Here is a 15,245-nt window from a genome sequence, read left to right as displayed (position 1 = left end):
CTTTTTAGCTGAATCCAAATTTGCACTAAGCTTCGTTTGGGAAGCGCGTTTGCATTTTTCAGCGGGACATGTTTTTAGGAAGTTCCATACATTATTCACGGGACTCACAAATTACATTTTTTTCTTTTTTTTTTTCATAAAAACAACTTTAAAACTGAATTTCAAAATACTATTCACACATTTTTAAATTATTTTATTACAATTTTTTGTATTTAAAATTTTTAATTTTCCATAATAAACGGTATTTCCTACTACAAAAGACTCCATACATTACCGCCGCAAGAGTCAAAAAAAAAAGATGGAGTCAGCATCAACTTCTAACTTTTTGTTGGATTCAGATCCTCTAGAGTTCTTAGGGTACTCTACCAGTAGAGTTCATTAAATCCTAACCACTCTTTAATGATTTAATGGTTTAGATTCTGCCATGTCAGCATTTCATTAATAATATTCTTAAAATAATAAAATAATGTTGTAAACAAAACAATTAAGATGATTGTTAATGAAATACTGACATGGCAAAATTTAGACCATTAAATTATTAAAGAGTGGTTAGAATTTAATGAACTCTGGTAGAGTACCTTAAAAACTCTAGAGAATTTGAATCCCTTTCTGTTACCCAAGTCAAACGTTCAATCTTGACTAATATGTGCACACAAACTCAGTTAGCCATATCTGGTCTTCCATTTTTGCCTCCAAAACTCTTCAATTCCCTTCCAAAAAAATAAAAACTCAAATGGATGCGTTGAAGGCCACTAGTTGGGAGCAGGAATCATACCCAATACCCAAAGACTTGGTGTTCGTTCCCATCTTAGCTCTCATCTTCCCTACACTTCGCCTTTTTCTTGACAGATTTGTTTTTGAGGTAAATTCTTTACCAGTTTTGTCTCCTATGCTTAATCCTTTTTCTAGTACTATCCTATCCTATGATTTTGTTTGTTTGTTTTTTTTTTTTTTTCTTATAATAGAAATAGTCAAGTGTTGTTGTTTTGTTACTGTTATGTAAGTACGGCAAGGTTCAGCCCCACACTAAATTGTTCAGATTTGATCATTTCTAGTTGGACGTTATTCTCACCGCCCAATCAGCTCACCCCACGTATCAAATATTAAACACAACTTTTCACCCAAACTCCTACAAGCAGATAGATCCATTAAAAATCTCCCATGTTTAAAATTGCTGAGTTGACTTAGATTTTTTAAAGTCTTTTAGTAAAATGGTGGAGAATTAACATGGTCATTATGAGAACAGTATAGTTTCTTGCAGATACTGTAATTTATATACAAACAAGTACATTGGTCAATATGTGAAGGAATAAGATTCTCTCTATTTTAAAATTTGGTTTGATTACGTCAATTTTATGGTTCAGATTGTATGTTCTGGATCTAATGGTGTAACTGCCGCATCATTCAATACATTTGTAAAATTTAATCTGAAGCATGAAATGAAGAAACTTGAAAATGGAGAGGAGACACGTTTTGCATATATGCTACACATTTTTCATTTTCAGTTGCTCTTATGTTAAGAAGAATTAAGATGTAACATCTTTTATGCACTTCAGCTGCTCTTACATATATAATGGTTTGAAATATGATGGAGAATAGGCTCTAGTGTGAGCTCCATTTTGAACTCTTTTGTATTTAGCATGCTTTTTTTAGATTATGATTATGGTCAATCTCACTAGAAGAATTATTTATCATGTGATCTATCTTACCTTTTATTGTATATGGCATCAATTGCCTGTTATCTTCAGTGAGTGAAATAAAATATTTGTTACTGTAGGACTTGTAGAGATACATTTATGTTTAAAGATATGTCAAGAAGTTCTGTATCAAGAATTCATCAAATAGAGCAAAAAAGTGCAAGTGCAACTAGATTCTTTATTAGAAAGTAATAAAAAATAATATTTTTGAAGTATGCACACAATGCAAATGTTAGAATGAACAAACCATTGCACTCCATGCTTCCCCTAAAACTGGTGCAAATTTACTATCATGCCCACATAGTTGTAAATACAGCCAACCAAGCTGCAAACACTCCTTTTGTTAGAACCACTGTCAGCTCTGACTTGGTGAACAATTGAAATTTATGGAGTGCAAATCTGACCATCTGAGCTTTTCCTGATGGAATGATGATGTTTATATGCGTGATTTGCTGGTGACTATCATTCATTTGGCAAGAATGCTGTGGTCTTTATTATTTTCAGTTGTAGTAAATGGTTCCTTCTTATGTGTGACATCTAAAGTCTGAAGTTCATTAACCCTTCAAAAACATTATTGAGTTTCCTTTCTGCATTTTTTTTTGAAATTTTATTTAAAAAAGTCACTTCACAAGATTTTGTTTATTGGAATTGTTAGCTTAGTTTGAACCAGATGTTTGCTTGTTGCAGAATTTAGCTAGACGATTGATTTTTGGAAAGAATCATGCCGTATTGGACGTCTCAACAGAAGTTAAGAGGAATAAAATCAATAAATTCAAAGAGTCAGCATGGAAATTTATCTATTATCTTTCTGAAGAGCTTCTGGTTCTTTCTGTCACCTATGATGAGCCATGGTTCACTAATACCAAATACTTTTGGGTAGGACCTGGAGATCAGGTCTGGCCAGATCTGAAAATTAAGTAACTTCCCACACTCATCATACAGGGCATTTATCAATGTCAAAGTCAAGTTGTAGAATTGGCTTAATTTAATGTTTGATCTTTCATGTAATTTTGCTTGATGATAAATATTTGCATCTCATATGTCTAGGCGTAACCACATAATTAATCCCCCTTGCTCTGATTGACAGATTAAAATTGAAGGGATTGTACATGTATTCCGCCGGATTTTATTTGTACTCCACCATTGCTTTGGTCTTTTGGGAAACAAGACGTTCAGACTTTTTGGTATCCATGGCTCATCATGTAGCAACTGTTATATTAATCACGTTGTCATACATATTTAAGTACGTTTAGAGGGCTTCAGCTTTTAGCTTGATTTTTCATTTTGTTACTTTAAGACGAATTGTGTGCAAATCCTGATTGCATATGAAAAGGAATGATTGATGGCTGTCTGCAAAGCCTCATCTTCATCTTTTCATGCTAAAAAGAATCATTAAATGTTGGTCATGCTCTTCAGCTGATGATTTAGCATATAAACATTTCCTAAATTTAGATTAACAAGACACACTGTGTCTTCTGTAGCTCATGTACTCTGCTTTTGCCACCTGCAGGTTTGCTCGCGTTGGTTCAATTATTTTAGCTGTCCATGAAGGAAGTGATGTGATTATGGAAGTTGCTAAGATGTCAAAATATAGTGGCTTTGAGGCGACAGCAAGCATTTGTTTCGTCACGTTTGTTTTATGTTGGACTGTACTCCGCCTCATCTACTACCCATTCTGGATTATTTGGAGCACTAGGTGACTTTTACATGTAGCATGAACCTATATACCAACACTTATTGAGAGCCTCCTTTCCAGTGTTCTCTTGTGGCATGAGCAACAAGTTTATATATTGATAAGAAATCATGAATTTGTGTGTGCGTGTAGGCGCACTACGTATACAGATGCATGGTCATGAGTAAAACCAATTATTATCATTTTGCGTAACTTAACACATTTTTTTCCATAAGGAATTTGAGGATCACTCCTTTAATTTTTTCAGGACAAGATGACAATAAGTGCATTTTTCATTTAATTTTCAATGGCAGTTCTTCTTTTTCTTTTTATTTATTTTTAAATGTAAAGAGAGTCCCTTTGTTTTTTTTTCCAACTCTAATTGCTCCTTCAGGTTTCTGCAATATAAATCTTTCTCCTATAAATTTCAGAACTGTGCTTTTCTCATCAAAGAATTTTTCTGCTGTGCATTAAGTTTGAGTATAGTTTTAGATGTGGCCTTTTCCTACTAGAATTTCTTAGTGTCACATGTATGAAAAGTACAGTTAATCATCTGCTTGGCTGTAGTAAACAACTGTTTCCTTCTATATGTTTATCTACTCTGAACATATGAACAATTGTACTTTCCCTGCTTTTGATTATTCTCTCTAAAGAGGTCAACTATGTTTCATTTCTCTCTGGCAGCTATGAAGTTCTTTTGACCTTGGACATGGAGAAGCACATGATAGATGGATCTATATATTATTATTTGTTCAATACTCTTCTGTTCTGCTTGCTCATTATGCATATCTATTGGTGGAAGTTGATGGTTATAATGGTGGTGAATCAAATTCATGCAGGAGGCCAGATCAGTGATGATGTTAGATCTGGTAAGTTGCATAATTTTGTGGTTTTGGTACTTGCACATAGATACCTGCACAAGCATCTACTGTGAGAAAAGATGGGGTGGGGTGGGGGTGGGGGTGGGGGAGGAAGTATAAATGCACATAAGAATTATTTAATTGAAGAAGGGCTAGGGGGCAAAATCATTGTCATAATACTTGCATATACTGTGCCATGTGCATTACACTATATATTATTGTTAGCCGTATCAATTAAAGAGAATAATAAAATAAAAATAAAAGGATAGAGTAATGTACATAGTTTCATTGTATCCATAGCAATTGGTTGATTAGCAATGAGAAATTTCAGTAACGTTTGTAGGCACAAGGGATTTAGATTTGTGTTTGGTTTTAATCATGTTTTACTTAGAAACCTAGACAAACCAAGGCCATTAATGGCTGTTTTACTTTAGGGCTAATATTTAAATTTCAGTATATTCATGGTTAGTGATTTAAAAACATATATATTTTGCTCGGAAATTTTATTGAATTAAATTTGAAATTGTCCAAAGTCTTGGAAAAGCTATAATTGAGAATATGCATCACTCTGTTTGCTACTAGTGAATAATATTCTGACCATTGCTGCCCTATGACAGACCATTTTGTGTATGGTCATTTTTATTGCAATATATTGGCTAGTATTATTTTTCAATCTAACACACATTCCTGAGAGATGTTAGTCATGTCTTCACCATAATATTAGTTAGAGCCGGTATCATAGTTCAAAATTGTTTGATTGTCCCAAGAGAAATTGTGCAAGTATTCATTGCATTGAAGTTGCAGTTGTTTTCATATGTTTTCAAAATGTCCATCACAAAGCTAGTTGTAATAAGGATGTGATATGGGATAGAAAGAAATATGCTTTATAGCTGTCACCTAAGTTCTGCAATCTTGGATGGCTTTGTTTTCTGCAGATTCTGAAAGTGATACTGAGCACAATGAGTGACAATCAAGAAATATTGAAGAACACCAAGCGCTTTTTGCAATGATGGTTTCCTTGCTTCAGCATGATTTATGCTTCTATTCTTCATGCAGATATTTGCAAATAAAGTGGAAGCTGGTGATTTTAAGCATATAGACGTCTCTATGCTACTTTTTCCCATCAGAACACTAAGATACATTGGACTGTACTGGTCTGTAATTTATATAACTAACGGATGTCCTGCATGATACGCGAGTTCATTATTAGTTATTTTATAACATATATTTCTTTTTTCTTTTCTTTTCTTTTTAATACTAGATTGAAATTCTACTTTAGCTTAATTTAAATGTATATGTGTATGAAACTTCCTCTTGAAAATTTGAAGCTCGGCTCTTGCCCCCCACACCTCACAAATACTTGTAGAGTGACCATCACACCAAAGGTGTGTGGTAGTTATTTTATAATACTCATATGTGTTATAATGTTTGCAAAATTAATTTTGATTATGTATTATATGTCACTAAAATAATGAAGAAAAAAAAATTAAAATATATACATGTTAGTACATATGTGAAATTTGTTATGAACATATGTCATTTAGAATTGACTAATCCTTTGACTAATTCTTTGACAAAACGCACTTTACTTGTAATTTGATAGATCTAGCATGGTTTGAGTCTTCAAGCAATGTTGTGTTCAAGTCAAGAGTTAAAGCCATGCAAGTTTGTTCAATAATCAAGTAAAGAATTGTTGTATTTTAAAGCAGGTTTAAAAGGAGCTTTTAGCCCAAAACTCGACAGTATCTTGACAGATAGCTTATTTATTGAGGTTTACAAAAATCAGATTTTCAGATATGTTTTTCATACATATCCAAGTTATTTATGTGGGGTTTCTTTTCTTACAACCTTAGACATATATAAGAATTATTTTAAGGGGCGTCTAAGATAATGCAACTTGATGCAAAGTGATTATTCACTCAGATTGTAACCAGAGACAATTTGCCCTAATTCATATTTCTCTTGAAAAAGCTGCTGCGTTTGTACGCCATAGAGTTTTGTAACTGAAAAACTTCTTGATCTTTATCGTGTGGATGAACTGAAGAACTTTACAATCAACATCCTTCTCAAATTGGTGTGTAAGCCGCATATTGGGATCCGCACATCGATTGGTTAGTCATGTACTAGGAGTCGTGCATTGAAAGGAGAAATTGTCACTACATTGCAAGTCCAATTGTGTATTGGGGTAATGGTTCAACTATAGGTTGGTATAAAGTATTGAGATTCCTTTACTTGTAACTGCTTGTTTTGATAATAGTGGATTCTCGAGAATGGTGACCTTCACCCGGTGGAGTTTTGTCTCGGTGATTTTCCCCATTCGTAAACAAATCACTCTTGTCAAATTTAATTTTCACTGCATTTAGTTACTTGGTGATTTGTTTGTGCTACTATACGTATTGTATGTAACTCCACGTTCACTATAACTCGATATTTCAAAAATCGAGTTTTACATTTGAAACTCTATTTTTAGAAAATCGAGTTTCAAAATAGGGGCATTTTCCTAATTAGTTTAAGACATGAGACATTTTGCTGAAAAGTTTGTGAGAAAGGGGTAAAAGCCCATTTTGGCCGTCATATGTTGTACACAATCTCGCATTCATTCAAGTTATCATCATTTGGACATTTTAACATTCAAGAATGATAAGCATGTCTTCATCATATATTCAAAACCATTTTGCATTATCTAGTCATACCGTGATCATAATCTAACCCTGACATGCATATTCATCATATTTCATCTCATCATGTCAGGGTTTCATTCAAAAATCATACTTAATCATTAGTCTATGTCATCAAAACTAGGGGTGGCAATTCATGTTCACGAATCGGGTTTATGTCGTGTCAAGCCATGTGTATTGGGCTATATGGGTTGACTTGAACCCGACCTGTTTAGCAAACGTGTCAGGAATCCTCAACCCGAACACGGTTGGTTTGTTAAACAGGTCGACTCGACCCGACACGTAACTCGTTTAATTAACAAGTCATATAAAGGTCAATACAAATGACCCATTTAATAATCTATTTGATTAATAGGTCATACCAAACCTATATAATTTTTATCAATTCCCATATATCTAATATTAAAATACAATTACAACTCTTTCTCAAAAAAAAAAAAAACAATTACAACTATAAATATAGTAATAAACATATAAAAACAACCATTTATTAAGCAATAATATTAAAATAACTAATGATTTTATAAGCTAAATGGTCAAACGGGTCAGACGGGTTCGCATGTTGAACATGAACACAACCCGTTTATCAAACGGGTTAGCCGTGTCAACTCAAATATGACCCAAACCCGTTTAACCTCAACCCATGACCTGTTTATAAATGGATTAGTCGTATCGGGTTCGCGGGTCGTGTTAGATTTTGCCACCGCTAATCAAAACTCAGCATGATCTATGGATTGTTGATCAATTAATGGTATTTATGGATTTTGTGTTATAGAGGATACATGATGAGAGGAAGATATATATTAGCTATAGTAACCTAATTTATCTCTACAAGTTCTCATAAAATAAAATAAAAATAAAAATTCCACAAGGTTTTCTTTCTCACCAAAATTTTCCCTTCTTTGTTGATTTGCCTTTTAGTTATAGAGGGCGAGGTTTTATAAATTTAAATGTCTTTCCTATCCCTCTATCTCAAAACATTTAAACTCATATTCACTACTCCTAGGTCATTTAGATAAAAGTTTTAAATTGGGTTTATAATACATTACAATCTCTATTATTACTATTTTCATGTGTATTTTAATAAGTATTACTGTTTACTAAAAAAAAATGATAAAAGTTAAAAAAAAATGATATAAAATTCTAAAAGTGGAGCTTCTAAGCAAAAGTGCCAATGTGCTAATCAGGGCCCTTAGAGGGCCAATCAACACTTCTGCTTTGGGTCAAAGTGGCGATCAACTCGATTTTCGCTTGATTTTTTTTTATTAGCTCAAGTATATATTTTAAACCACTTTTAAGCCATTTTATGTTCAGATTACCTCCAGAGGATAATTCAGGTTTGAAAATTTTAATTAGTCATCATTTTATGAGATAATTAATTAATTATTCAAAAATCACGACTATTTATAGGAATTATCATATGCATTTATTATGCCACTATCTTAAGATTAAAACAATGAAATTTTAACATTTAATTAATTGAAATTAATTGTTTAGGAAAAAATAAAAATTAATTAATTAATATTAATCAACATTTTTTTTGAGAGATAATTACAACATGCTGCTACCCCGCAACTCGAACCCTTTTCCCCTAGACTTCCAAACACTTTGTGCATAGGGAGGTGCCAACATGGACATAATCTTAGATTCCAAGAATGTATCTTAACTGTCAAATCTTGATGTGAGACTTTATCTTTTGGTTCGATGGTTCTACTTTTCATTTTTGCATTTAACGTGTCATTTTAATTGTTGTAAGCTCTTATATATTTTGGAACTAGGTTTTTTCTCATCTAAGAGCATTCACATTAGCTCTTTTAAATTTTTTTTTTTTTTATCTATCTTACAAAAAGAACATTTTTTTTACACAACAACTTTTACAAAACACCCACATTAATTTATATATTCTAAACATTTGTTTCAATAAAATATTCATTCTTCTATATTTTTTTTTATTATTTCCTTCACACACACTCTCTCTCTCTCTCTCTCCCTCTCTCTCTCTCACTTAGAGACCCAACACAACCCAAAATCACCAACAACCAACCACCATCAATAGATCTATCCACACCCACCATCAATGGATTAATCCCACTAATTAATGGATCGGCCACCATCATCAACCCACCATCAACGGATCAACCCGAATAACAACCATTAGCCCACCCATCATCAACCCAACTAGCCACCATGAATGGATCAATCCTACTAATGGATCAGCCACCATCATTAACCCACGCCATCAACGAATCAACACCACTAATGAATTAGCCACCATCAGCCCACCCATCATCAAGTAACTAGCCATCATCATCCCACACCCATCATCAACCCACCATTAGCCCACCCATTATCAACCCACCATTTATCAACCAACCAATCTCCATCAACCCACCCTTTTTGATTACCTTACCCATATTTTTTTTGTTTTTGTTTTGGCTGAGTCAGGCGATAAAAGAGGTTGGGTTAGGCGGTGGGTTTGTGGTTAGTTTAGGGTGGTGTTCTGGAGTGAAGGAGAAGATGAAGAAACAAGGAAGGGAAAACAAAGATTGAGGGAAGAAAAGAAATCAAAAGAGAAGAAGAACCTTGGGTGAAGAGAGAAAAAATTAAATAAAGAAACCAAGGAGAAGAGGTGGTGTTTGATACGCACAGAGAGAGAGAGAGAGAGAGAGAGAGAGAGAGAGACTATGGTAAGAAGAGAGAAGAAAAGGAAGTTAATAAAATAATTGATACACTTTAGCTCTTTTGCATATTTGCACAATTATAGACAAGCTGATGTAGGTTAGTTTGAAGAGAAATTGTGTAAATTCTACAGCTTTTTCTGCTATGCATGGTGTCTACACTTTGCTATAATGGTTCAAATGACATTTCTATTATTTCTTGGTTAAAATTACCATTTTACCCTTTATTCATGAATAGATTCCCAATTACAAAGTGGGGTTCGCAAGGGACCTACTTATCCAAGACTTCATACTAGAAGGAGACTTGCTAGTACTGGTGAACGCCTTGAAGGAAATATTGCCTCTACCCTCCTGAGTGGCTGCTGTTGTGTATAGCTCCCTATTTGCTATCCATGATTTCTGTTAAGTGGAATTTTCCCATGTCTGTAGGCAAGGCAATAGGCCTGCCCATTTACTAGCAAAACATGCTTTAGGTATTGCTAATTTTTTTGTTTGGGTTGAAGAAAATCCTTGTTTTATAGAACAAGCTCTTCTCTATGATATAATTATTGCTTTCCAATTTCAATAAAAGTACTCACAATATTTCCATTAAAAAAAAAATGTGTATTATACATAACCCAATATAGGGTATATATAGGAATACATTAGACTTAATATGATAACCTTAAGATCATAGTAACCCATGGTATTATAAAACTCTATTAAGCCATGGTATTACAAAACCACAGTAGCCATGGTGTTCTTCAAAATCATGGTATACTTATTTATGAGAATATCCTGATATATTCTAATATCCCTTAAGCTTAGAGTGGAAGTTTGATGAAAGCTCAAGTTTGGGAGGAAAATATCTTAATGCAAAAAGTGTCTTTAATGCCTATCAAATGAGTGAGAACCACCAAGAATGCGGGAAAAAAATTTCCATCGTAGAGGAAGAAACCTGTGTCGTGTGTGATGCATGTGAAGGACTCTTATGGAGAAGAATCTAGGTTTGAATCCCCTTTATGCTTGTTGTTTGCGAAAAAAGGAAGAAGAAAGTACACTGATTTTCTAGGTCCAGAAAATATTCATTTTGTTTATTGGTTTACGTTGCTAGTTGCTAATAAAATTTGAGAGAAGTTTCTTTTCTGTTCTCTACTGGATGTCAAAGTTTTTCTTGTAGATTTAAACAATCCCACGTGAATGTGACTTTATTCCTAAAACAAACATGTTATGTTTCTTGTGCCGACCCATTACTTGAAAGTACAAGGTATCCTTTATAAAAGGTGGAAAGCGCAGCCCAGATGTAAGAACATTAATAATGGCGACTAAGATGCCATGGTTTGAGCCAATCCAATCTTGACTTTGCACTGGATTGCTTTTTTGGCAGTTCTTTCCATGTGGATGAATTTCGTTCAGCTTTTTCCACATTTTAGCATGTGAAGGTAAAAAAGTGCAGTCCACTTTCTTAAAGATCTCAAATGAGACTATAGTCTTTATATCATGATTCATGAATCCAATCTTCAAAAAATTCAAATGTGTAATATAAGAAGTAAGTGTGCATTTCAGGATTCGGATGCAGGTGTGGACTCGGCAATTTTTGAAAAAAATAGAGTGTGAGTGTGGCGGGGTGCAGTAATTAAAAAATTATTAAAAATATTTTTATTTATATTTTCTATATATTTTTACTATTAAAATATTCTTAAAAAACACATTACTATGGTCTGGATTCACAAAACAAAGAAAATTGACTCTACTTTTCTTCTTGCCTTGGTTATATTATGCAAAAAATTGACAAAATGTATGCTGCTTTTACTGGCCAACCTCTAGAGAAAGTGCAACAATACACTGAAAGGGATCGTTTCTTGTCTGTTTCTGAGGTTATGTTGCCTCTAATTGCAGGCCATGGAGTTTGGACTCATGACAGTGTGTTAGAAACTGAATCAGCTATTTCGGCATGATTTAAGGCCAATTTCGACATTTTTTGGCTGTTTCGATCAATTTTGACCATTGGCCGAAATGATTCAATTCGGCCGATACGACTAGATTCTAGCCAAATCAGTCCGGTTCGGCATGAATCAGCGTGAATCGAAGCCAATTCGGCTCGAATCAGAGTCGGTTTGGCGCAAATTTGAAAAAAAAAAAAACTCAGACGCGGTAGTAACGCGTAGGCAGCGGCATTGGTGGCCACACCCCATGTCGGACTCCAGTGCGGCACCCTCCTAGCCACATCGGTGATTCCAAGCGTGTAATTGCTTCAATGTCATGACATAGACTTAAAAACTACAACATTGCCATCTCACATACTCTGAAGAATAAACCTTAGAATCAACAAGGGACTCATTGAATTCATAAAGAAAACTTTGAAAACCTCTAGAAAATAGAAGAAGATAAAACCTTTCAGAAAATTTTATTAATTAGCAATCTAGTAGTCTGAACACCCAAGGGGCTAAAATCTCTAATTTACAGCAAAGAGTCATAGGTGGCTAAAATTCCTATTTCGGGTTAGCACACAATTAGGCTAATTTTTTTTTAGTCATAAAAAATGAAACATCGACAAAATTATAGAAAAGAAACGTCTCAAAACTAAAAATTATAGCAAAAGGGAAAATTACCATTACCATAAATAACAAAATTGATTAAACAAGACCTAAACGAAGGAATTTAGTTGCCGTAGGTTCTGGCCGTAGGCAGTTTTGATTAGTGGTCATTGGGGGTGTTTGTGGTGCAGTTCGGTTCCGTGCAGTGTATAAAGTGTGGTTTGGGGGTGTTAGTGGTCATTGGGGGTGTTTGTGTGAAAATACAAGAACTTGTTCAGACCCCCAATAAAAATTACGGCTAGATTGCTTTTACTCTAACTTAAACTAAGTGCGGAATAAGACTAAATGAGCACAAACAATCGATAAAGCTACCCTAAGCCATATTCATCAAATATCAACAATAAAAGATAAGCTTAAAGAATAGGGAAGAGAGATGCAAACACAAAATAACAACGAGATGTGTTATTGAAGACAAAACTGAAGAACTCGACGAAAAACTTCTCTGCCACCCTCCAAGCGATAAATTGATCCACTAGAGAATAAAGTTGGAGTATACGAATAATAAAGACCCTTCAAGCTTAGTTTACCCAATGTATATGAGCCCTCCAAGCCCCAGCTACCAACTGGCTTCTTAGAACCTTGTCTTCTCTAACTTTCCCGGATCCCGCAATTCAGCCCGATTGCATCCGCCAATGAATGACTCCTTCCAATGCTTCCCAACAGCACCAAAACCTCACTTGACACTTAGATTGTGTGTGGTAATCGATAAAGATACCCTAAGCCATATTCATCAAATATCAACAATAAAAGATAAGCTTAAAGACTAGGGAAGAGAGATGCAAACACAAAATAACAACGAGATGTGTTATTGAAGACAAAATTGAAGAACTCAATGAAAAACTTCTCTGCCACCCTCCAAGCGATAAATTGATCCACTAGAGAATAAAGTTGGAGTATACGAATAATAAAAGACCCTTCAAGCTTAGTTTACCCAATGTATATGAGCCCTCCAAGCCCCAGCTACCAACTGGCTTCTTAGAACCTTGTCTTCTCTAACTTTCCCGGATCCCGCAATTCAGCCCGATTGCATCCGCCAATGAATGACTCCTTCCAATGCTTCCCAACAGCACCAAAACCTCACTTGACACTTAGATTGTGTGTGGTAAATGTTTGGGCTATCAACTTCTCATAGATTTAGATATGGAGAGGTAAGAGTAGAGGAAAACTATAAGGAAATGTGTAGATGATTGTGAGTATAACAATCTTTAACTCTCAAGTGTATTTTCTAGGGTTTTCTCTCTGAAAAGCACTCCTTACAATATGTGGGTAATGAGGGAATATATAGAGTGAGTAACGACTTGGTAAAACAAAACATGACATTTTGTTAAACAGAATGTTTCACGATTAATTCACAGGAAGGCATTACCTGCGAGACACTCGCGAAATCCTCCAGACTAACATGACTCTTCGCCTTCCAATTATGTGCTCTACACATGACTCTTTCGCGAGACAGCTTCTCACGAGGCACTCGTGAAATCGACTTCTTCATCGTTTTAAGCTTGAGTCTTCACACTCTCTCACACTTAACCCTTACAATTAAAAACCACATAAATACAAGGAAATATGATTGAGGAAATTACAATCAAATTTGGCACGAAATTAAAGTCAACACAAAATAGTTGTAAATTACAACTTTATAGGTTGGTTTGAGATGATATATTTTTCAAGATGTCATGACTGATTTATAATTTACTATTAATAATCATGACAATATAACAGTAAGTTTTTTTAAATAATAAATATAACATATATAACAAAAAAATAACACAAATATATACAAGAAAAAAATCCATGACATATTGACATTAAATTGTATATAAAAAAATTAAATTATACTTTTGTACTTTTGATTTTGTGAGATGGAGAAATGAATGATATTTTGAATTTTTTATTTTTTATTTAACCAAAATAAAGTTGTTTTCATGTGCAACTGGAATGTATTAACACTAAGATAACCACTTACTTCACAAAATATTAAATTATTAATATATATATATATATGGGTGTAGTACGATGCGGTTTTCTTATCATAAGACTGTATATACTGCGTACCACACAATGCGATGCAGTGTGGTTCATTGTCTTTTGTAGTGTGGTGCGGTTACTTCATTTTGCAGGCGGTTTACTTCATGAACACCCTCACCTTGAAAAAAAAAATTATATATATAATATTTTTGAAAAAAAAATTTGTCTACCATAAATAAAATTTGAACACCCTCAAATATAAATACATAGACTAATAAGTTGAGTAACAAGAAAAAATAATACTATGGACATTACCAAAATGCAACAACAAAAAAATTAAGTTAAGTTAAATTGTACATGAATTGAGTAATGTTATGAACATAATAAAAACTAACTTGTAACCACATGCATATATATGGATACACTTAAAAATATACAATAAGATGCATAGTATAATTCCTATATATATAATTTAAATACTACTGATAGTTATTCTTATATTTTGTTAACTCTTTAAAAAGTATTGTAAGAATATTACTAGGTATTGTAGGGTCATTGGGCCCGGGAATATGTGTGGGGTGGCCCAAAGTTATTATTTGAAATAAAAGCCCAATCCGAGGATACTGAATGGTCCAAAGATGTATGAGTGTTAACTCCTAAAGCAATACTAAATAAAAAAGAAATGATGTCTGAAGTAAGTATATCGAAGAGTGAGTCCGAGGAAGATTATGTCCTATAGCCGAGGTAGGAGAAGGGCTAGTTAGCATCCACGACCTATGTTCTAGAAAACCCTATAGGTAAGGGTAAACATGGTAGATATGGAAGATAAGAAGAAGGGTGGTGGAATATCTAAGATAAAGCTGTTACCACCGCCCTCGCATTGAATGCTCTGCAACTGCTATTCTGGCCGCATTAATGGGGAAGTGAGACCTAAACATTAGAGTTTAACTTTGCTCCTATCTCCAAAAGATTTGAGGGGAGGTGGATGGGACAAGTATCTAAACCAACGATCTAACCTTACGTGGAGGATGAAGTGGAGAAAAATGAGAGAGTATAAAGAAAAGAAGGGACCTTCAGCAAAGGGGATCGGAGGAAGGAGAGAAAAAACATTATAGACCT

The 15,245-nt window shown here is 34.1% G+C and overlaps 1 protein-coding gene across 2 annotated transcripts; it reads left to right on the top strand.

Moving 5' to 3' along the window:
* Positions 1 to 642: 642 nt before the first annotated feature.
* On the top strand, positions 643 to 5,470 carry LOC142631686 (ceramide synthase 1 LOH3-like). 2 transcript variants are annotated; one of them, XM_075805930.1, is made up of 6 exons: positions 645 to 862; positions 2,385 to 2,614; positions 2,785 to 2,940; positions 3,208 to 3,393; positions 4,054 to 4,238; positions 5,165 to 5,470. In XM_075805930.1, exons 1-6 carry the CDS (start codon positions 734 to 736, stop codon positions 5,194 to 5,196), a joined length of 918 nt encoding a protein of 305 aa, XP_075662045.1. In that variant the 5' UTR covers positions 645 to 733; the 3' UTR covers positions 5,197 to 5,470. The 2 variants fall into 2 exon arrangements, with proteins under 2 accessions (XP_075662046.1, XP_075662045.1); XM_075805931.1 differs by lacking the exon at positions 2,785 to 2,940 and having other exon boundaries at positions 643 to 862.
* The last annotated feature ends 9,775 nt before the right edge of the window (positions 5,471 to 15,245 follow it).

This window comes from Castanea sativa, chromosome 4 (assembly GCF_040712315.1).
Source record: "Castanea sativa cultivar Marrone di Chiusa Pesio chromosome 4, ASM4071231v1".
In the NCBI taxonomy this organism is placed as follows: Eukaryota; Viridiplantae; Streptophyta; class Magnoliopsida; order Fagales; family Fagaceae; genus Castanea; species Castanea sativa.
This window is presented reverse-complemented; position numbering and strand designations above follow the sequence as displayed.